Genomic DNA, 24,260 nt, shown 5'->3' on the forward strand with positions numbered 1-24,260 from the left:
CTAAATTTTATAGAGCAGAATTATCAACAAATGTACATAGGATATACTATTAACCTCAAAGTCAAATTATGCATTGTACAATAACAAACCATTTGGTGATAAATGGTGACATAATTATCATGTTACTAGATATTGCTGGAGATGTTTTACATATGTAAATAATCACACTATTAGATTTTGTTGGAGATATATATAATTTCCCACGCCTGAAATCATGAAGCTTTAAGGTGCTAAATATACCACATGTTTTGTATGCTGTATTTCTAGCCACAAACTGGGTGCTAAAGAAATGAGGCAGAGCAATCAATACAGGTCAAGTTCTGGAACAAATGTTTTTTTATAAACATCAAATTACACTCCCATCTGGGAATTTTATTGTATCAGATGTGACTGGAAATAAATTGTGCATCATGCTTGGAATAAGAATGTGGAATGTTTTAATAGCAGGGTACATGAGTTAGTGAAAGTGTTTCATGTTTGTTGAGAAAGCAGAGGAAGGAAGAAACTCTACATAGTCTCAGTATGGTGGCAAGGGGCCCTCCAGCCCCTTCAGGAATAAAGGTAAGGGAGAGTAAACTAACCCTTATGTACATATCACCCAGTATTCCTTTCAAACTTCTCCCATGTGCAGCATCTCATCACTTAAGTGTGGCATAATGGGAGCAAACAGGAATGTCCCCATTTCACACATACATAAATGGCTGACCTAATATCACATCTAGCTTGCTGTGACAATGGGCCTGCACTGTCTCATACAACTCTTTCATTTTATAGATAAGGGAAAAAATTCCAAGGCAAGTCAAATACCTTCATTAGCACTGCACTATGCCAATAAATTATTGAATAAATCAGCCAGAGAATGAATGGAAATGCATCAGCTTTGAGATAAGACCAATCTTTTCATGCTGGAAGTGTTTTCCAACTTTTAAAATCAAAGCTCCAGGGCTGGAGAGATGGCTAAGCAGTTAAGCACTTGCCTGTGAAGCCTAAGGACCCTGGTTTGAGGCTCAATTCCCCAGGACCCACGTTAGCCAGATGCACAAGGGGACGCATGCTTTTGGAGTTCATTTGCAGTGGCTGGAAGCCCTGGCACACCCACTCTCCTCTCTCACTCTCTCTGCCTCTTTCTCTCTCTGTCTGTCGCTCTCAAATAAATAAAAATAAACAAAAAAATTTTTTTTAATTTTAAAAAAGCAAAGCTCCAGACATTCTCCTTACTCTTAATGTGTCATCTGCAAAAAGAAAAAAAAATACTCACAACTTCACTCATAGATTATTTCCATACCTGGGAAGGTCCACATTTCCATATACCTGGTAAGCAGGTGACTTACTGCAGAAAATATAAATCATCCAGAGAGCCCCAATCTCAAGGCAATATACTCTCCAACATATTATGCTGCCTCTCAGTGATGGAATCTTAGACAGGATGAGTTAAATGTGAGCTCAGTTTCATACTGCCAATTACAATGAAGTCAAAAAAAAAAAACAAAAAGAATTGTACATCATATTCCCAAGTAAAAGTCCAAATGTTAGGGAGACTTTGGGTATTGTGAAGACCAAACACATATTCCAGGAGTAAGGTGAGCCCCTTATCCCTGACAAAAATGACACTAAAAACTATTTTAGAAACATATGATACCTCCTAGAAGTTACAAAGTCCCTGCCCTTCAATAAACCCTAAGCTATGGCCCTTTATTCTGTCTGATGCCATCTCAAAAGGCGAACCATCTCAGACCCAGGGCCAATGACTCCAACTCCCTGTGTGTTTTATGTACATCCCCCTAGGGTGGGGCTCTAAGCAGGATGTTAAGAGTTTGAGAAAAGTCTATATCTTAATATAATAGACAGTTTTATGTGTCACCCTAATAAGGCCATAGGGGATCCAGATGTCTGGTTGAACATTATTCTGACAGTATCTGTGAGGATGATTCTGGATAATGTTACCATCTGGAGCAGCAGAGTGAATAATGTAGATTGTCTTCTCCCACATAGGTGGACCTTGTCCAATCCATTGAAGGGCTAAACAGAATAAAAGATTTTTTTCTCACTGGTGAACTGGGGCATCGGTCTTCTTCTGCCTCCAGACTTGGACTTGGTCTAAAATGTACACCATTATCTCTTTTGTTGCTCAGCTTTGACTTAGATCAGAACTATACCATTGACTCTCCCATGTCTACAGTTTTCCAACAACACACCATTGAAATTTCTGCCCCCATAACAGCAAACATCAATTCCCCATAGTAAACTTATCCACATATATTATAGGGTCAGTTTCTGTAGAAAAGTCAAACTCAGGCTGGAGAGACGGCTCAGTGGTTAAAGGCATTTCTTTTCAAAGCCAGATAACCGAGGCTTGATTCCACAGTACCTACCTAAAGCCAGATGCACAAAGTGGCACATGTGTCTGGAGTTCATTTGCAGTGGCAAGAGTCCCTGCTGCATCCAATATTCTCTATTTCTCTTTTTCTCAAATAAATAAATTTAAAAAATTGTTTCAAAATATCTTTGGTGGGGTTATTGGTATTCACTGGGGGGCCCAAGAGCACAGGGGGAAGGAGACCAACACAGAGAAAAATCAACGCCTACCAAATCAGAGAGCCCCAGAGGCCCCCAACACCTCATCACTGAAGCAGACCAAAAATGAACCCAACAGAGCTCAGGGAAATTTTGCAGAAGAGGGCATGGAAAGAATGTCAGAGCCACATGTTGGGTCCTGATATACAGAAACATTTATCATACCAATAACTGTGGGCTAACTCCACAATGCACGACCCATATACCTCAACAAGGAGGGGCCAATGGGGAGGGGTAGGTCACGGATGAGCCTAATAATGGTACCAAACTGCCTGTACTTGCAGAATAGAAAACTAATTTTAAAAAAAGAAAAGAAACTAAAAAAAAAAAAACCTCAATTTCTCTTAAATGAACCTTATGAACTATACAGTGTTTTCCATATGAGTACATGTTTCATACTCCCTAAATGTTTACAACTCTGCTCTAGCCTTCTTTCTAGATCCCAATTTCCCTTAAGCAAACCTCACAATTTGTGATTTCTCCCTAAGTAAATGTAATAACTCATAATAAATAAATAAATAAATATTTAAAAAATTTTTAAATGAAAAAAATATTTGTTTATTTTTATTTATTTATTTTAAAGTGACAGACAGAGAGAGAAAGAGACAGAAAAAGAGAGAGAATGGGCGCGCCAGGGCCTCCAGCCACTGCAAACAAACTCCAGGTGCGTGTGCCCCCTTGTGCATCTGGCTAACGTGTTTCCAGGGGAATCGAGCCTCGAACCGGGATCCTCAGGCTTCACAGGCAAGCATTTAACTGCTAAGCCATCTCTCTAGCCATAAAACATATTTTTAAGAAAGAAAAATCAAACTAGCAGACTTAGAAATAAGTTAAATATCTTAGCTAAGGCTCCTCCAGAAACATATTCCCCACTGCTCTCTAAGAAGAGTGGATATACACACTTCAATATATTATCCTAATGACTAAGCTTATCTCCTTTTATTCAAACTGTTCTCACTCTTGGTTGGAGAATCTGTTCTATTTTACAGATGGAGAAGAATACAGAGGAGAACAAGGACACATCAACATCAAGAAGAGAAAGCTGACTTGCTACCAGGAGATGGGTCACCTTCACCTCATTTGTCTGGGCTCAGATGTCATTATAGGGGAAGCAGTGACACAGATCCTGCTCTCATGACTAGCCTGAAAATCAGTTCCAGAGAAATGGAGAGAGACACTGCGCTCACTAAAACTTCATAAAAACAGAAACCCTGAGGCTACAGAGAAAGCAACACTAAATCAGAACCCTATCATCCCCACCAAGGCTCAGGGATCATGGAAGAGGGGAGGGAAAGACTGTAAGAGTCTTAGAGTGGGTGGGAATAGCCCAAGACACCATGTTTTCCCTACCCCTGCAGAGACTGACTGAGACCTCTTGGGCCCCACAATGAATACCAATAACCCCACCAAAGATATTTTGAAACAACTTTTTAATTAAGTAATTACAGTGTGATGTGATCTTTAAAAAAAAAAAAAAAAAAAAACCTGTTAGGAAAGCAGGGAAGAGAAATTAGGAAATTGGGGAGGAAGCCAGACAAGAAGCGAACAAGTTAGCACGGTAAGTGGGCTTAACCGCACTGGAACTCAAGGGTACTAAGGAAACCCAGCTTCAGAGCAGACGTACCCCAAAGGACATGGGCGCTGTGTACTTACATGCCAGCTCCCGCCAGTAACTCTCTGATGGTCATTAATGCCTTTACTTTCTTAACCTGTGCTCCGGATTACAAAAGTATAGCTCCAGTGTCCACAGGAAGCACTTGGACGAACAGCCCCTCTTGCTTGTGGTTGGAAGTCATGCCAGCATATGAAAAATGTCCTGGAAATGGATAGATTACCAAGAAATCTGCCACCAAAGAAGACACATAACCTATCCCATCTTTCATCTTGGCAGATAACACAAACATTCTTAACCAATAAAAAGTAGCCAATTGTGCTATACATTTCTTGGTCATCATTTCTAAGATTCGCAACAACCTTGCAAGTAAAGCATTATCCTCGTTTTGTGGCCAGTAAAACTACAGCATAGAGACTTGTTCAAGTTAATATTGCTTAGGGCTTTATAACAGAAAGACAGTGAATTCTGAGAATCAAGTTCGTTTTCTAGCATGACTAATACTAAAAGCAATATATGAGATGAGTAACTCTTTTTCCTCTAAGAATGTTTTCTTCCAGCACCACCACCCTGAGAACAAACTTCTCTTATACCCCCAGTTTCATAGTCTCAAAACTCTGATGGTAGATCAGTCTCCCTCCCAGCCCAATGCAATCACATCTGCTATGGCAGCTTGATCTCTTCTTCTAGTCCAAGTTCTGAAAAACAAAAGTCCCATTGATTGCTCTCCATCTCCCCTAAAAAATACATCTTAAAAAAGGAGGAGCTCAGGCTACAGAGATGGCTAAGTGGTTACGGCACTTTCCTGCAAAGCCTAATAACTCTAGTTCAATTCCCCAGTAAAGTCAGATGCACAAAAGGGAGTCCCCTTGCAGTGGATGGAGGTCCTGGCATACCCTTTCTCTCTGTATGTCTCTCTTCTCCTTGTTTGCAAATAAATATTTGTTTAAAAGGAGCTCGGGGCTGGAGAGATGGCTTAGCTATTAAGACACTTGCCTATGAAGCCTAAGAATGCATGTTCAAATCTCCAGGTCCCATGTAACCAGACACACAGTGACGCAAGTGTGCAATGTCGCACATGTGCACAAGAGGGCACATGTGTCTGGAGTTGGTTCACAATGGTTGAAAGGCCCTAGCGTGCCCATTCTCTCTCACTCTCTCTCTTCCAAAAAAATAAAAGGAGCTCATTTCCTATGTAGCAAAGTAATCTTTGACAAGATTTTAACCATGTGGAAGGAAAACTGCCTACCTCACAATAGATGCCAAAAAGGCTTTGTTGAGAGGAGTGAACCAGGCATCTGGGACCTGAAAAAAATTAGGAGGGCAGCTGCAATCTTACAAGGGTACAAACCTAAGGCCTGGGGACAGCTACAGCTAGACAGATTCTTCTGCAATCCTAAGGCATTCATATTTGCACCTAGGTGGTGTTAAGTATTTAAGAAGGTACCCATTCTGTTCAACTCAGTAAGCTTCCATTAGCAGACCACCGCATATGTGAGAATGTGGAGGTACTAGGGGATAAAATGTAATAGAGATGGAAAATCCAAGACTAGGCAACACCCCAAGATGGAGCAATTTGCAGTCTTACTTCAAGCCTTTTGGGTTGAGCATTCGACTTTTCTTTCTACAGGAAGAAGGCAAGATGATCAACCCCCAGGACTTAACTGCCATACTGCCAACCAATTAGTCATTGTGAACTGCCCAACAGTCTTATTCAATCAATTCACATACTGGATACTTCTTCTCACTTTCTTTCCTATGGAACAATTCCCTGCACAACCGATTTTTTTTTTTTCATTATTTTATCCTATTTATTTTCATGACTTTCCCAGGGCAGCACGCCCTCTAGTGTCTGTGTAGGGATGTCAGGTTCCACTCACTCCTGGTACATGTGTGAAGGCTAAACCGGAACACAAGTCAGTAACTAGATATTCGTAGATCACCACAAATCTAAGAGTGGATTTCGCTGGTGTTATCGGTCTGAACAAGAAGGTAAAGACCTGCAGACCTTGTACAAAGTTCTTGCCTGTGGTTGGTTCCCTTTCACAGAGCATGTGATGATCCAGTCAAGAAAGGGACAAAAGGGACATGGAGCATCCGGTCCATCCTGACTCGGATGTAGACAAGTCTCTGACAGTGACGGCTCTGTGCCTCATCCAGCCCCAGCACTTAGTGTCCTCCTATTTTCTTAATTTTACACCCTGGATTCACTTTCTCCAAGAGGTCTCCCATGAGTCCCATCTTTCCATCTCTCTGGATCCTTAACCCTCCATGGAATGAAAACCCTGGGGGGGAAAAAATGTTCAATTTGCATGCCAGTAATGAATGTAGTTTATAACTGATTCTATCCAACATCACTCTAACCAATTCTATTGCAAATTCTGTCTGTGTTAAGAAACCAGACCCCCAGTTACTCCCTTTAGATCTAGTCCACTGTCCACTTGAGCAGTACATGGAAACCAGAGACCTGCTTGAGGACAGAGGATATGGGAGGTGGCTAAAATGAACATCTTGCTAAAGCTTGGAAGGCTTTCCCATCAACTCCCTGGGGAATTGTGGCTCCTCCCTTCATTGCAATTTTTTTCATTTGAAAACCAAAAATAAGGGCCTTTCTGGATGTGGAAAAAATTACTATTCCAAATGAAAAATGTCTTGAGGGCTTACAACATATGGATGAGGTTTTTCTTTTAATCTCTCTGCCATATACAATCTCATTTAAAATCCTCTCAACAACACAAGGTGAGAGGTATCATCACTCCTTTTCATATATATAGTGAGAACAGACTACTATTTTCCCAGTGCCACACAGATATTCAGAGACTGAAGGAGGATTTGAGCCCAGATTTCTCAGTCCAGAATCTATTTCCAACATTTCCAGTCTATCCATTCTCAGCAAAAATCTTGAAGACAAATGAATCTAAGTGATAGCACCCTGCTACAAGTATGAATTCATACATTCTGAATCTTCTAAATCATACCATTTACCCATGCTAAATAACCCCACAATACATAGCAAGCAATGTCCATGATTATTCTACCTATTTGCAGAACCAGATTTTCATTTAAGCTAGGTTAGCTCTAGTGTATGTCAAAAGATAGATCACTACTTACTCATGGGCACAGTTTTACTGACCAATAGCCATGAAAGGCTGGCCCTACTGTTGGCTTACCAGCCCTTTCCTCCACCAAGAAGAAATGCTTCCTGTCTCCCAGCATAGACCAAACAGCAAAAATTTGCACGACACTGAAAGTTCTTAGATGTGTTACCTTTTTCTGAATTTATTCGTGTCCTATAAACAACAGCATTTCTAGAAATACTTAAACTCAAACAATCAAAACAAACTAACAAAATGATCTTACAGATGCAACCAAGCTTGATTTGCTTACTACTTCAAATAACTAGGTGACTTACAGAGGTCCCCGCCAACAGTGGTTAGTACCATACAGTTCATCCCACGTAAAGGACTTCTCGTTTATCTCCTGTAACCACTGCAGTGGGTGGACACGGGGCAAGTTACAGTATGAGTGTGAAATATCTGCCACAAGCTTGTGTCTCTGAACACTTGGCTCACAGCTGGTGGCTGTGTTTTTGGGAGGCTGTGGAAACTCTGAGTGGGAAAAACTGGCTTTCAGACATGGATCACTGGGGGTGGATCACTGAGGGTTATAACATGGCCCTGCTTCCTGGCTGAGTTCTCTGCTTCCTGGCTGGCCACCACGATGTGACCAGCCACCTCCTATGCCATGCCTCTCCCATCATCTGTACTGTCTCCTCTTAATAGTAAGCCAAAATAAATCCTTCTTCCCTTCAGTTTCTTCTGATGGGAATGTGTTTATAACAATGAGAAAAATGGTCCGTAAAGGAAAATATCTATTCCTATCCTCATGTGTAGCCATTCTAGTTCTCAAAGACCCTATGTATAAAATAGGCAGCACCCTACCTTATCTGAGTGAAAGTATGCAAAACCTCCAGGTAGGACAATGGTACATTAACCCAGGGGGAAAGAGAAAAGCAGGCATGAACAGAGGAAGGCTATTCTGAGAGGAAAGGACAGCGGGGTTCCGGCTGTCGCATGTGATGTGGCCATCTCAGCCTCACACCCTCATCTCCATGCTGCGTGATCGGGTGAGGACAAGTCCCAAGGGCACGTCCAGCCTCGGCGTTCTGTGCATCTCTGCTGCCTGCAGTATTCCCCTCGGTGACGATCTCCCCTCTGAGCTCACAGCCTCAAACAATCACTTGACAATTAACCACATATCACCTCGTGGCATCCGTCTTGTTGTTGTGTGTTATTTAACTTTCCAGAAGAGCAGGCTCACATCCAAAGCATACTGGAAGAACTCTGAGGCACATCCTGCCAGGTCCTTGTCTGTCTTCCCTCCATCAAGTTCCTACCAAACTCCAGTACCCACAACAATCGCACACAGACAGAAAACACTCACCAAATGGCTGTGAAGCCTATGCGAGTGTGCACGGGGCTCAGAAGCACATGAGAAGGACCAGAACTGTAAGCTTGTCCTTATCTCTATCCACTGTGCAGGATATCATTGAATTTTATGTTAAAATTTGAATATGAAAACTTAATTTACATATTAATAACTTATTAATAGTCGATGTTATTAAGAAATGGAGTTAACCTGTTTGTCATCTTATGGAAAAAATGATTTCCCCTTCCTCCATTGTTGAGGCATGGTCCAGCTAGCGACTCGATATCACCAAGCTATTTGGCACACTGTGCCACATGCTACACGCCACACATAAAAAGAGCAGAACCCACACTGGTGGCAGAGAGCATTGCTGATTTTACTACTTCATCCCTCACCTCCAGAACACTAAAACAATACAAGGCTGAAGTAACCAAAGAGAAAATTAAAAGTGATCAAGTGTGTGACAAAGTCTTTATAACATTTTATAAACAACCTGGAAAAAAAAGTGAAATGAATGCTGCCTGGGAAGATTTTATACAGGTCTGTGCTCGAATCTTAAACTGAGTAGTGAATAATGGGTGTGCCATCATAGAAGAGGGTGTCTTAAGGGGATGAGGCCTTGGAGCAATGCTGGAGTCAAGCAAGACCTGGAGGACATTGGAGAAGCTGCTCTGGCTACAGTGGAGCTGTGGATCTTGGGATTGGCAAGTCCAGTTGCAGAGGAGGACCCAGAATCCACAAGCGAAGGACCATGAATTCCACACCAAAGAACTCTGGATGTGAATTCAAGAAAAGAACTCTGGATGTGAATTCAAGAAGTCAGAGGTTCATCCTCGAGATAAGAGTGTAGATATGTCAGAAGAAACCAATCCGGGTTAAAACCATTGTTGCAGTCCGGTTTGCAATGCTGTTAGAAATCACCCAACCAAGAGCAGCTTCTGGGAAAAAGAGATTTATTTTGGCTTACAGGCTCGAGGGGAAGCTCCATGATGGCAGGGGAAAACGATGGCATGAGCAGAGGGTGGACATCACCCCCTGGCCAACAGAAGGTGGGTGCCAGCAACAGGAGGGTGTGCCAAACACTGGCATGGGGAACCTGGCTATAAAGCCCTTAAGCCCGCCCCCAACAATACACTGCCTCCAGGAGGCATTAATTCCCAAATATCCATCAGCTGGGAACCTAGCATTCAGAACACCTAAGTTTACGGGGGACACCTGAATCAAACCACCACAACCATCAAATTATGAATTCATCTTGACCGCATACAATGGTTTCAAACTCCATGAAAGTGGGAACTGTCACTCATTCGCCCCACTTAACTAAACATTACTAAGTATCTACAATGTGTGAGATAGAGTGTCCTCTGCCTCCCCTGTCTATCAACAATGACAGTCTCCATCCAGACCCTTACGCCAGTCACCCACACACCAAGAATATAACCATGGTTAGCCAAATTCTTTGTACACCCCAAAGCCAGTTCTGCATTTTTCACCTCTACTTGCATGAGGTCTCTTGTCTCCCAAATTTGCTTTCAACCTTTTTGCACATTCTTCTACAAAGGCAGTGTCTTTTTTGCCACCCAAGAGGCAATAGGAAGGCAGACGGCAGGCAGGTCAAACCACAGGCCTCAGGTAGCTTGCCCATCTGCATGTAGCTCTGGATGAACTACCAGCTTTCAGACACCGACCTCGTGTTTGGCTTCTTGTGGCATTACTCAAGGCCCTCAGATCTCTGGTCCCCAACCTTCCATGACAACAATATATTTACATGGCCGGGGGGGGGGGGGTAAGAGCTTTCTGGGCCTTTTTACCACTGGATCCACGAGCCCCCTCCCTTCGAACCTAACACAACTGGGAAGCTACTTCCCAGCATTCCTTCCTCGCCAAAGGAAAAGTAAGCTCCAACCCCTTCATTTCTGCAGTCATTAAAGCAGGCATCCCAACTGAGGAGTTCCCAACTCTGCTCACCTTGGAAATCACTGCAGGATCTGAGAAGCAAATCAGGGCCTGCAACGCAGCCCTCAGAGGAAGCTCAGAGCAGACAGGCAGCCTTGTTCTGCCCCTTCCCCCCTCCCCACACTCTCCTCCTAGCCAACAGTGACCAGGAGCAATTAGAGCTCTTGTGTCTCAATGCAACTCCCAGCTATGTCTCAACTGAGGTACCTCTCCTTGTAATATTAATTAAAAACGGATTGTTTTTGCAAACCCCTGAAGAATGGCTTCTGTGGCGTGCTTCTTTATTAAGTCTATGAGAAGGCAAAATGCATTAAGATATTGTGACACTGGAACTGTAAGCAGGGAAGATGAGGGCTGGGCAATGCAGCCAAAAGCTGTTTGAAAAATCTGTTTGGGAGCTGCAATTAGATGCTCTAGTGAGTGAAATACAATTAATCTGACCAAGTCTGTCACTATTTTGCACATTAGGAGTAAATACTTAAGAGCGCACACCGTCCAGCCGCATTAGTTAAGGGTAGAGAATCCTGCCTGGGGAGATCTGTGTGCTGTACCTCCTGACATGCTCCAGGAAGGGTGGTCTGGCAAGGGCCTCCCCATTTCTTTTCATCAAGGTTTAAGGTTGGGCACATTCACTGAAAACTACCTGCCAAGTCATCCTAGGCAGATTCACTGTGGGGGCTTCGGGCTCTAAACCCTCCACCACCATGAGCGAGTTGCTAGAAAGAAAACGAAACAAGGATGCTCAACCTAAGGGAGCTGCGACATTCTCAGCTAGAATGGGAGAATCCCTTATCAAGGGTTAATGCAATAAGGATGGGGTGTAAATACGTGGGCTGTGCCTTTACAACTTTCTACTCTCAGGGCCATTTGCCAAGTCACTGAGCAAGCAAGGAAGCATCTTCCTCCATTTGAAGGAAAAGGGCAGAATAATGTGTTTTTCTGTTTCCCTGTAAGCTATGGGGACTGGGCTCCCCCCGGCTGTTTGTGAAACACTCTCTAACCCATTAATCACCAAGATCCCAGCTGGAGACAAGTGGCAAGAAAGTACAACAGGAAATCTCCTCCAGAGTAGAGGCTCCAAGGCCAAGTCCACTCACCTTCTATCAGCCAGAACCACTAGCAAGGCAATATCTTCTGAGGGGACACTCAGAGCTCCTCCATACTCAGGATTCCTTCTGCCTCAAACATGCTACATGCCTCCCAACCGCCCCTGCCCCCTGCATCTGTTCTGACATGCTGCAGGCAGTACAGAAAAATCTCTTACTGCACTCAAAATCCTGGCTTAGGCTGGTCCAGTGGGGTGAGGTCACGAATACACCCGCCCGCATCACTATGAACTCTGACAGAGTACAGGTCAATGTCCACCTGCGTGGGAGACTAAAAAAATCACCCAAGAAGGGAATTCACGTTAAGTACTGAAATTCAACCAAAGGCGCTTGGAAGGAGAGTAGCAGAGACCAAGCTGTGCCAACAGGGAAGCCAATGGTGTTCCCCAAGAGCAGCCCGTTTAACACTTCAGAAGCCAGAGAAAGTGGAATTCTTTCAGAGCCAGAAGAGCTCAGTGGCTAGGCCCTATGTTCTTTACCATGTGGCCTCTCCTTCGTCTTTGAAGCCATGGTGAAACCATCTTCCAAAAGCTTCATCGTCCTCATCAGGCCTCCCCTTCTCTTCCTGCTGTCAAGGAAGGGGGCGCCACTGGGGCCATGCTATGAAAACTGCTCCAAATTGCTCACCCAGAGTGCTAAGGAGCATCCCCCACCTGGCACCAAGGATCCCTACATACCTACCTATGTATCTATCTATCTCGCTGGTGCTGCTGACAAAGTGCGGTCAAGAGTCCAGTGCGGTCTAGGTGCCCCTCCTCTAGACTGTGGTGGGTGGGGATGTCCGCTGCGCTAGCCCTGGCTGGAGCGGTGAACATGGGCAAGAGCACAGGCAGTAAGTCCCCAGGAAATGTTCACGGATGGCTCAAATCTCATCCTTGTCACTAAGACCTCCATGCCCAACTGGTCCACTACCCAGGCCCTGTGGCCCTCCTTTGATTGAAGGGCCATTGTTCCCCCAGGGAACACAAATCGGGCTTCTCTTCGCTTCCTTGCCTGCTCAGCCACCCTGAAGATAAGCAGAGAAGGCCACAAAGATTTACCTACTATTGGCAAGAAGTATTTTCTCTCTATAGTCCCGGTCAACTGTGTCAACATTTTAAAACTCCCATTAACATAAAAGTAGAGATAAACTCTTCAAGTAGAGAAAATTTATATTGTGCAGATGTGACAGCAATAAAGCCACGTTACCTCCACCTCCTCACCTAGTAAAACCAAGAACACACCCATAATTCCTAATTGTCGAGCTCAAGTGAAGTTGGGAATCACCAGCCCTGAAGTCTCTCCCTAACACACAACTATGCAATGCTCTGGGGACTCAGAGGTCTTCCAAGTCTTGCAAAAGGTGCACATTGCTCAGTTCCCGCTCCTGGCTGGAAGTCATCCTCTCCAAAGCAGCGGGGGTCTTCACCGAAAGCAGAGGAAGGCAACCACAACGGGCTGCCCTGCAGCTGGACTCTCGCTCCTCCTTCGAACCCTGCAGGAGGTTACTCGGGCTGGGAAGCCAGCCCCATTGGGTACCACCTAGAACCAAGAAATCTGCACTTGGTTTCAATCGTGCGCTGCTCTGTGTGAACCCCCGTCTTCCTTGTTACTTGCTACTGAATCCTGAAAGAGATGTACTGACAGGGAGGCACTTTCCCATCAAGTGGATCGGATCCTCAAAGCCGCTTGTATGCACCTCTCCTTTCTGGAACCCACGCTCTGCCCTAAGCCAGACTTTCCTTCGAGCTGAGAGCCAGACCAGAAAGATTTTGCAAGGCCCGCTGAAATAGGGACCGCGAAAGGAAAGGGAGCGGAGGAGATCCTGCCAGCCCATCCCCCACTTCCCTTGACTTGGCTGCCCGGCGCTGGGCGACCGCGGGGTGGGGAAAGCCCGGGTGCCGCGCGCTGCGGACGGTCCCCAGCGGCTGCCTGGGCCAGACGGTGCTCGGAACCCTACATCCCGGCCCCAACGCCCCCACACACACCGCCCCAGAGAGGCCTCAGGGGCGCCACCTCTCGGTACAACTGCGTCCAGGGGATCCCTGGCAAAGAAAGGGGCTGAGAGGTGCGCAGGAGGCGCGAGGGCTCAATTGCACTCCTGGAGCCCTCTGTGGCTCAGGGCGCCGTGGCGAAAGCGAGAGTTTTCTGCTCTGGCGACTTGCGCGTGCTGTGCAAGCGCGAGAACGAGCCGAGAGGAAGGGGACGTTGAATTTGTTTCACTTCACATCGTAAACTTTTTTTTTTTACTGCTACACACACACACACACACACACACACACACACGCACACACGCACGCACACACGCACACTCCAACAGCTTTCCAGCTGGGGTGACTTGGCCCAGGGCTGGCGGACCACGGGCCTGGAGTGAAGAGCTGGGATTCCAAGATGATCAAAGTCTGGGAGTCCCCGTGGCCGCAATCTCCAGGGTTCCCTTTCGCGTGACCCCAGGGTGGGGAGGAGGCTGAGGGAAGATTGGCCACTTGCAAGAATCAGTCTGTCTAGCGATCCATCCACATCAACCAGTGTCCTCACCCACGAATTCAAGAGAAGGGGGGAGGGAGGAGGGAGGGAAAGGAGAAAGAAAGAAAAAGAAAGAGAAAGAAAAGAAAAGAAGCTGACTCTCCTCTCCCGCCCTTCTTTAAAATACCCCTTTCTCCTGTCTGCTCCAGGCAGGGTCTCTGGTAAAGACGTGAACACAGGCTCTTACAAGCAAACTCCGCTAACCTGTTGGGGGCGTGGGGCGAGCCGGAACAAACCTCTCCCTAAAAGTCAAGGCGTTCGGTTCTCAGCCTGGACCCTCGCTCCCCCCCCCCTTGCCATCAAGAGACTGGAGAGTCTCTCCAGGTGGGGTACTCACGCTGCTGTTGTGTCCCGACCAGTGCACCATGGCTTGGTTGTGGGCCGAGTCCCCGGTGAGCGCGAATGAGGTGCTGGGCAGCCGGAGCTCCTCCGCCGCCGCTGGTGCTCCTGTCCGAGGCGCCTTCACCTCCTCCCTGGAGCCCTTGGCCGGCGGAGAACGGCTTCCCTTGGAACCCTCGCCGGGAGCCGTGACGCGGGCATCCCCACGCTCTAGGGCGCTGGGGGGCTGTGCCCGACGAGTCCTCCTCGCGCCGCCAGCCTTGCGCGGAGCCGGGATGCCCCGGCCCCACGGCGCGCCTTCCGGAGCCGTTCCCTCGGCTTCAACCAGCATCTCCCCGCCGCTCCGAAGAGGTCTGGACCGGCGCCCCAGCGCGGTGGCTCTCCGCGTTGTCGCCAGCTCCTGCGGCCACTGGTTCGCCACTGCCCGCGGCCAGAGTGAAGGCAATGCCGGTGGCCGCGAAGACGGAACCGCGAGACGCCCGGGACCTCCCGCGGTGCCCCAAGTGATCTCCGCGCCGGCCAGGACCCACGTCGACAGGAGCAGTAGCCAGGTCCGGGCAAGGGACGCCCCAGACCAGCCCGCGGGGCGCTCGCTGCGTGCCGCCTCCATCCCCGCTGCGGCTCCCGCGGTTCGGGCTGCCGAGTGTGTGGCGCCCGCCGAGGTGCGGGTCCGTCCGTCCGTCCGGCGCGGGGGGTGTGCGCGCGCCGGCGAGCGGGAGAGCGAGGACAGTGCCCGGGCGTGGGGAGGGGGCGGCCGGGGAGGAGGCGGCTCCGGCTGGCTGGCTGGCGCGCCCCGCTGCTCCTCCGAGCTCTGCCCGGCTCGCCGGCCGGCGCTCGCGCTCTCTACTCCAGAGGGTGATGCCAAAACCCAAGGAAAACTGAGGAATGCCTCTCTGGTGCTTTTTCTTTTGTGGTGTTCAAAGATTGCCCCAGAAACCTCTCCCCCTGACCTCCTGTAGAAATGTTGTAATAAAAAAAAAGGGAGTGCTCAAAAGGCAAGAAGAAAAATCCTCTTGTTAAAAACTGAGAAAACCAAACCGGATCCAGGAGGAGGGACAGGCAGCAGGACCCCCGCCCCAATCTTGAATCTCTCCGAAACCCAGCCTCCAGTCTGCTCCCTGCGAGGAGTTGGTGGACGCTTCTGGTCGCGTTTGGGGGTGGGGGGAGCTCACTCTCCTGGGCTGTCCTGGGGAGCGTGCGATGGCGCGGGGAGGTCTAAGGGTCGGGGAGGAGGAGAGAAGTGTTTTCAGCGCCAACTGTTCGCGTTCTGGAGACCACGGGTGGCCCAGAGCCTCGGAAGCCGAGCGCGGGATGGACCCACGCTTCAGCTCGGAGCACCCCGCCCCCCCGGAGCCCGGGGGCCCCCTCCCGGTGCGGGGGCGCGGGGGCGCGGGGAAGGAGCGCGTGCGTGCGCGTGCGTGCGTGCGCGCTGGCGAGCGCGAGGGGGGGCGAGGGGGCGAGGGGCTGGCGCCGTAGGGAGGGGGGAGCCTCGCGGAGCTGGCTGGGGGGGGGGGCGGGGGCGCGCGGCTCTGTGCGTGCGGGTTTCCACCCGCGTGTGTGCGTGGCGGTGGCAGCGGGGCTGGAGGTGCGCCCGGGCCGTGGGTGCTCTCGAGTTGCTGTTTGCATTTTTAGGAGCCTGCGAGCCCAGAGAAGCAATGTGGAAAACCAGAAAGGGCCCCTCTTCGTGGCGCACCCACGAATCCCCCCACCATCCCAGATGAAGCTTCCTGGGGTTCTGGGACAAGCGAGAGCAGGAAGGCGATGGGACAGTGACTCTCCTTCCAGAGACCTGGGACCAGAAGCAGGCAGATAGTAATAGATACCGCGTGTTCCCACCAGGAAGATCCAGACCCCGTAGCCGGGTCGTGCCCTCGCTGCCCTCAGACGTTGGTGAGCGGGGCCAGTTGTTGCCAAGCGCCAGCCGCCAATCGGAAGGCCCCTGGGCCAGCGCTGCGTGGCCAGGTCAGGTTCCTCGGGCCCCGGTGGCGGCGGAAGGACAGCGTGCGCGCGGGTGCGGCTGGGACCCTTGGCGACCACGGGAGGACCGAGAGAGGGGAGACCTGTGGAGAGCTTCCCGGAGAAGAGGTGCAGCCCACTGCCTCCGAGAAGCTCCCGGGGCTTCAGGGGGCTGAAAGTCCGGCATCTGGGGAGCTAGAGGAGAAGCTATTAACAGTAAGATGGAAGCCAGGGGTTGGGCGAGGGATGCCGCTTCCAGGCTGTTCCTACCTCTTCTTCGGGGTTAGAAGAGTTTCTTGGTAGAAGGTTGAAGCCAGCAAGGGGGAGGAAAGCAGGAGCAAAAAGAAAAGGGGTTCTAAAAGATGCGAAGGAAGAGAATAAAAGAGAGGAAAGGCGTCAAGGTGGAGAGAGGGGAGATAGGAGAGGGCGCGAGGGAAGGGACCCCCCGGGACGCAGCAAGCAGAGGAGGCTCCTGAGAAGCGGTGGAGGACTTCCTAAAACCTCCTCGGACATGCTTCCCACCGGAAAATGGAAACTGGGAACCAACCGAAGAGGGAACTCAGAGAAAAAGGCCAGCGACAGTGTTCACCAGGCATGAAGCGGGTCGGTGGGTTTCTCACCCACCGGATGTGGCAAGAAAAGTTCTAGCGCTGCGGCCCAGCTGCACGCAGGAGCAGGCGCGGGTGGAGCTGGCGATCCGCGGGTGTCTAGCGCCCCTGCCGGACAAGCCGGGAACCGCAGCTCGGGCCGCCGCTGAGTGCGCGGTGAGGTGGGGGGGGAGGGGAGGCTCTGGGGGAGGGAACCAGGCTGCTCTCTTCCCATCCAGCTGGGATGCAGTAGGAGCTCTGGGCTCCGCCTCTGGACCCCAGGCTTGTACTGGACCCAGTGCGACCCACAGGGGAGGTGCAGTCCAGTTCTCTCATTTCCCGCCCCATCACCCCAGCAAGAGCGTTCCCTTTCCCATCTACCCTGAAGGGTGCCCTGGAGGGTAGACCCCTTAGGGATGATTCACAGGAGAGTCTCAGCTGTGTTTGAGGGCGGGGGACGGGGAAAGTAAGGGCGGAGGACAAATAGAGGACTGCCTCGGATGTGACAGCTGACTGCTTCATTTTCCTGGTCCTCCTTCATCTATTATCACCTCCACTGGCCTAAAATTCCTGGCAGTCAGTGCTGTGCTCTCTCCAGCTGCCCAACGCCGCGAACCCGGTAACCAACGAGGAAACAGGATCTCCCGGGGCTTCCAAGGCCAGCCTTAGTCAAGTTTACCTACTTACTTCCCTCATCTCAAATCCTAAGCCCGTTCTTTGATCATTCCCCTACATCTCTGCTAGACTCTTACTCTCCTCTTCCCTGCATGAGCTCACGCATTCGTAATCACCACCTCTCCATGTTGACTCCTCAAACACTCCAACCCCATTAAGCCTTCTCCCAAGCTTCACGCGCCAACACCCCTTGCATATGTGTTGGAGTCACAGTTCTGTTGCTACAATAATAATAATAATAAATATCTGAGTCTGGATACATTATAGAGAAAAGATTTATTTGGCTCACAGATCTAAGGACACGGAATTCAAGAGAGGACAGTTGTGTGTGGTGAGGTTTTCATGTGTGTCACAGTATAGCAGATGCCATCGCAAAATGGGAATGCATTCAAGACAGACGGCAACCCGTGGACTCAAATGTTAATCTACTATTTGCAAGAGCGAGAACCCTCTCAACGCGTGACATTAGTCACTTCTGAGGGTAGTGCCTTAGGGCCTAATTATGTCCCTTAAAGGCCCCACCAATACACCACTATTCCATTGGGGCATTCACCCCCAACATGAATTTTGGCCAGATGAACACATCAAAACCATAGTAGTATGTGTACCTGTGCTACAATACATGTAGATAGATAGATAGATAGATAGATAGATAGATAGATAGATAGATAGATGGATGGATGGATGGATGGATGGATGGATGGATGGATGGATGGATGGATGGATGATGGATGATGGATGTTAGATAGATAGATATAGATATATGTGTGTGTGTATCAAGACCTCACCAACACCTTTGAGCTTCTCCTCTGAGTGTGAAAGGTACACACAAAATCAGAAACTAATAAAATTGAATTTGTATTTTACTAAATTGAACATATCAAACATTTTCACTTCCATTCATAATTGGCATCCAAACCACTAAAGACACACGTTGGGACACAGGAGAACTTGCAGTGGAAGCAGTGCCCATGAGCACTGCTCTTAATGCTAGCCTGACAACCAGCTCCAGGGTGATGATGGCAGACATGGTGGTCAATCAGAACCTATCAAAGCAGAAATCCAGAGGCTACAAAGAACTCAACACTAAATCAGACTGCCAACAGGCCTGCCGTGGCTCAGGGAACATTGCAAAAGATGAGGTGGGAAGATTGTAAGAGCCACAGACTGGGTAGGAGCACCCTCAGGCATGGTCCTTCCTCCCCCGACAGGGACTGACTGAGGCCTTCATGAACCCATAGTGAATATTGTAACTCCACTAAGAAGGGCCCCCAGGGTAACAGGAGCAGGGGCAAGGGGATAAAAGAGTATAATGTGTGTGTGGGGGGGGGATAGGGGAATTTCTACATATATTTGCATCAAGCCTTCAAAGTCCAATATAAGTTTTATACTTGCAGCACATTTTGATTTAAGCTACCTATACACAATAATATGATTAATGACCATATATGACTGGTAGCTACTATTGTAAATATAGCTCCATGCCATTGGCAAATACAGCCTGTGAAACCTGAAGGAAGAGGATGTTATTATAAATTGCCCTCTTCAGTGATGGTCATAGTGGCTCACACCGTTAATCCCAACCCTCCAGGTGCTGAGGAACTTCGTGATTTGAGGCCAGTCTAGGCTACAGACTGAGTTCCAAGTCAGTCTGGGCTAAAGAGAAAAGCTGCCTCAAAATAACTTCTTCAGTGACCAGTCTCTACACATAAGAGTGCATATTACTAGAATGGTATCCAAGTCTCCAAGCAGTGCTTCACTTTCATGAACCTTCTTACTTTCCATCTAGGATGCACCATCTGTCACAATTTCCCCTAGGTGCTGATGTAAATGTCAGCTCTTCTGTGAGGTCTGTCCTTCTACCTCACGGTGCCTGACTTGGCATCTTTATCATCGTTATCAGCTTCTTCACCAAATTAGTTTCTTGATATAAGATGGGAGCCATTTGGAATTCACTAGAGAGGACTCTGGGTAGAAGGAAGCCCAATTTCCTCAGCTGCCATCATGCCTAGTCCAGCTTGGAAGAATAAGTTGAGGCCTTGAACTAGCCTTAAGTCTGTCCCCGTGGGGCAAACAAAGGAGGCCACACGAAGGGCACGTTTTATTAGCAGCCTTTCTGTCCTAGTTACATAAAAAGAATACCTGGAGAAAGAAGGCTATACTGTAAGTTACCCCCAAAATGTATACTCTCGGGTGTTTTGTTTTAGATACTTTTATTTATTCTATGCAAGCAGAGAAAGAGTGAGAGAGAGAGAGAGAATCAGAAAGTGCACCCCAGGGAATCTTGCCACCACAATGAATTTCAGATGTATGCACCACTTTGTCCATCTGGCTTTACGTAGGTACTGGGGATTGAACCTGGGTCTTCAGGCTTCAGGCTTTGCAAACAAGTGCCTTTAACCACTAAGCCTTCTCCCTAGTCCTCAGATGTTTTCTTAAATAGCCATTACAGTGTATCAATATTTGGGGAAACTGTTCTGCTTCTTCCTGACAACATACGCACACACGTTCCATTCCAATAGATATCTTTCATAAGCACCCTCAGCAGGCACCTATAGAGAAAAACTCCAGTGTATGCCTGCTTCTTATAGTTGATAAAATCATTTGGGTCCCCTTACATGAGGACATGAAGGTAAATTCTTTGGAAGACTTAACAGGAACTGTGGCTTTCTCCCATGAGCTTGACATCATTTCTGAGAGGCTTTCTTGAACTGGCTTTGTCATCTCACTTCATCTTCCTCTTGTCTCAGCAGGCAGGCTAAGCACCATTTCACTTGTTTTTATTGTCTTCAAGACAAGATTTACATCCTACGTTTTCCCTTTACTAAATGCTGCTTATGCTCATTCTTGTACCTACGCATGTTTTCTTCAAGGTGGGGTCTCACTCTAGCCCAGGTTGATTTGGAACTCACTCTGTAATCCCAGGCTGGCCTAGGACTCATGGTGATATACCTACCTCTGCCTCCTAAGTGCTGGAATTAAAGGCATGTGCCACTGTATCTGTGCATTTTGGAAAAGCCAATTCAAAACCTTTGTAGAGCTAAATAGATAATTAATTGATGAATATCAAAACAAACATCTGCACTGGAACTTTAAATTTCTACAGAGGCTTACAGATTATTAGCTAAAACCTGAAATATAGATAAGAACGGTCAGTCATGTGACCACTAAAATCAGGATTTCCCAAGACTATGTTATTCATGAAGGTAATAAACATTGACACTGCTTGGTACTATATTCTCAGGAGTAGTTTATCCTCAGTACTATTTCTGCTCTGATGCCTGGCACAGAAGTGACCCTCAATAAATGTTCAATAAATGACAGAATAGATGAATGTAAATAATAATATTTTTACTAAAACTACGAGCAATCTGTTCTTTTTAGCATGCAAATACATTCTAAAGAAGCAAAAGTTTTAGATCTTGGTACCATCCTACACTATATCCTATTTCATGGTGTCAGTTAGTATTACTACAATCAGTAGAAAACAATTCTGATTTAAACAGAAAGTTATTTTTATTAAAAGAGTATTTTGTAGTTCCCAGAATTTCTTGGATGTATCTAGAACTAGGTTCAGGGGCGAGCAGCCATGATGTAATTCAAAGTCACGCTATGGAACTGGGCCTCTAAGGATCTTTTTACCAGCATCATGAAACCTGAGATGCCACTGCTTTACCCCACACCTCCACATGGTGGATATTGCATCCAAAGTAGCTGTCTGTTCTCTGCAGAATCCAGAATTGACTACCACTTCCACTAGCTCAACTGTTACTTCCTTCTGTGATTCTACTAGCATTGATTGGCCAAGCCTGGGTCAGAAGCCTCTGCCCTAGACATGCAGTAAAAGCTTGATCCTCTCGGGATGGAGGGGAATTTTCCAATATACAGGAAAGAGGGTTCAGATGCTGGGCAGCTATAAAAAGAGAAAATATCCATTATGCCTATTACCAAAAAAAATTCTTAGAAAAACACTCCATTCACTTTATCATAAACTTCCTCTAGAAGATCAAACTGAAACAAAATTCCAATTTAATAACATTTTAAGCAATACTGGTGTGGGTTTGGGTGTCCAAATTGAGGAATTCCTTCTCACATGGGCAGTGGTAGGTGTGCCGCCTAAACCTAAGACTTTGGGAATTAAGGAAAAGGGGGAAAGGAAAGGGACAGAGGAAAGAGGGAACAAGCATAAACCGATGACCTGAAATCACATTTACTAAGGGCTTCCTTTAAATCAGGCACTTAGTCTTCTACGGCCATTGCATCATTTTATGTGGACAAAGTGAACTTCTTGGTTCCAATCAATACACTGAGAAAGAAATCTATACAGGTGAAGCTATGATGACAGAGAGATAATCTTGAAAATGACAAATGCTAACATGTACCAGCTTTGGACCAGATGTGATAAGAACCCTGGAATGTTCTAGATTTATTAAGAGGCCATACTTTGAATTAAAATCGTCTGTGTTTAAATTCCAACATTACCAATGACCAACTCTGCAACTTTAAACAAATTACTTGATTTCTTTTTGCTCTCATTCCCTTTTGTAAATGGAGAGGGTAATGAAACTTCACTGTGCAGGGCTGCACTGAAGATCAATTGAATTAATGTTCATAAAGTGCTTTGAATACCATCTGGCACAGATTAATTGCTGGATTGCTAGATAAGTTTGATTATTGTAATAGACAATCTTGATTGTCAATTTGATTGGACAGATAAACATTAAGACAGTATACATGTGGGTATTTCCAGAAACAAGATGTTTCCAGAGAGAGTGAAGCTTCCAAATAAACCAATGGATTCATAATATAATGACGTTATTGGGAAGTGGTGAAAAAGGAGGGGTGGACTTTTGCTGAAACAGGACCCTGGGAGGCATGTCCTTAGGGCTATGTCTTATCCTGGTCCCTTTTTGTATTGCCCTTTCTCTGCTTTCTGTCCACCCAGAAGTGAATAATAGTCTCTACCACACACTCTTATGCCTCAGGTTCTGCCCAAGTGCAAGGGGCTGAACATTCATAGGCTGAACCTCTGAATCTATGAAAACAAACAAATCCTTCCTTCCTCTCTGATGTTATTTACGTTATATATTTGGTCTACATCTATCAAAAGTAACTAATGCAATCATAAAAGTTTTTAACCTTCGTAACAATCCTAAAGAGGCCAGCACTTCTTTCTCACTTTACAGAACGAGAAATTTGAATCAGAGTTTGGTGCTTTGATTCAGGTGTCCCCCATAAACTTGTGTTCTGAATGGTAGGACCACAGATGGTGGCAATTTGGGAACTGGAGCCTCCTGGAGGTGATGTATTGTTGGGACAGGCTTATGGGTATTATAGCCAGCTTCCCCTTGCCAGTGTTTGGCACATTCTCCTGCTGCTGTTGTCCACCAGATGTGGCCAGGAGGTGATGTCTACCCTCTATTCATGCCATCATTTTCCCCTGCCATGATGGAGCTTCCCCTCAAGTCTATAAGCCCAAATAAGTAATTTCATTCTGCAAGCTGCTCTTAGTTGGGTGTTTTCTGACAGCATTGTAGAGCTGACTGCAACAGTAAAATTGGTTCAGTGAAGTGGGATCATGGCTGTGGTTTTTGGGTACTGATTTGATGGAGAAACATGGAAGAATTTGAAACCTTGGTCTGAGAGACTCCTTACAGTGTAGTAAGTACTGCTTGATGAACCATTCTGGTCAGAGTTAAAAGATTTGAATGCAGTAAGAACTGAGGACTATGAGGTTTGACTTATGAATGGAAGAAAAAGTTTTGCTTGGACTGGGTTAGATGCAGTTTGTGTGAGAGGCTTGTTGTTATGCCCATGTCCTGAGAACTTGTGCAGGGTTACAGTGCATAGAAATGGACTGGTGTGAGCAGAGGAATATGGATCAGAAAGAAATAAAATCTTTGGGATGAAGCTGCTTCCTGTTCCACTGCAAATGTTTGAGAGATTACAAAACCAATGAAACTGGGCCAGCTGACCTGCATTGAAACATCAGGAAGAATGTGGACTCTTTTGAAGTAAGAGGCCTGAATGCTGTAGGAGTGTCCTGCTCTTCAAAGTTGGATTTATTTCCCCCCCACCCCCAGGGCTTGAGACTTTTCACTGGTTAGAGTTGCCAGACTTGGAGTTACAGAATTTGTTGTTTGCCCTGTTTCTTTTAAATCTTGTATTGGTTCAACTTTTCCTTGTTATGCCCAGTGCCATCTTTGGCAGTGTAAGTGTTTATTCTGTGCCATGATGATGTTTTGTTTTGGGGTTTATTTTGGCATTAGGGCTCAGTTATATGATCTTGAACTATCAGGATATTTGAATATCATTGATATTGATAAAAAATCATAAGGGCTTTTAAAGGTGCATTGATTGAATCACATTTTACATCACGTATGGTTATCAATTTATAGGGACCAGGGGCTGAATGGGTTACTTTGATTCAAGCGTCCCCATAAACTTGTGTCCCCAGCTGGTGGCAATTTGGAATTGGAGTCCCATGGAGGTGATATATTGTTGGGGGAAGGCTTATGGGTG

The 24,260-nt window shown here is 46.9% G+C and overlaps 1 protein-coding gene across 1 annotated transcript in view; it reads right to left on the reverse strand.

The window, feature by feature from the left end:
* Sorcs3 (sortilin related VPS10 domain containing receptor 3) overlaps positions 1–15,130 on the reverse strand; it is a 642,016-nt gene extending 626,886 nt beyond the window's left edge. The window contains exon 1 of the mRNA XM_004659366.2: positions 14,519–15,130. Within this exon, the coding sequence (XP_004659423.2) occupies positions 14,519–15,130 (612 nt within the window). The remainder of the gene's footprint in view (positions 1–14,518) is intronic.
* Between the last annotated feature and the right edge of the window lie 9,130 nt (positions 15,131–24,260).

This window comes from Jaculus jaculus, chromosome 1, assembly GCF_020740685.1.
Source record: "Jaculus jaculus isolate mJacJac1 chromosome 1, mJacJac1.mat.Y.cur, whole genome shotgun sequence".
NCBI lineage: Eukaryota > Metazoa > Chordata > Mammalia > Rodentia > Dipodidae > Jaculus > Jaculus jaculus.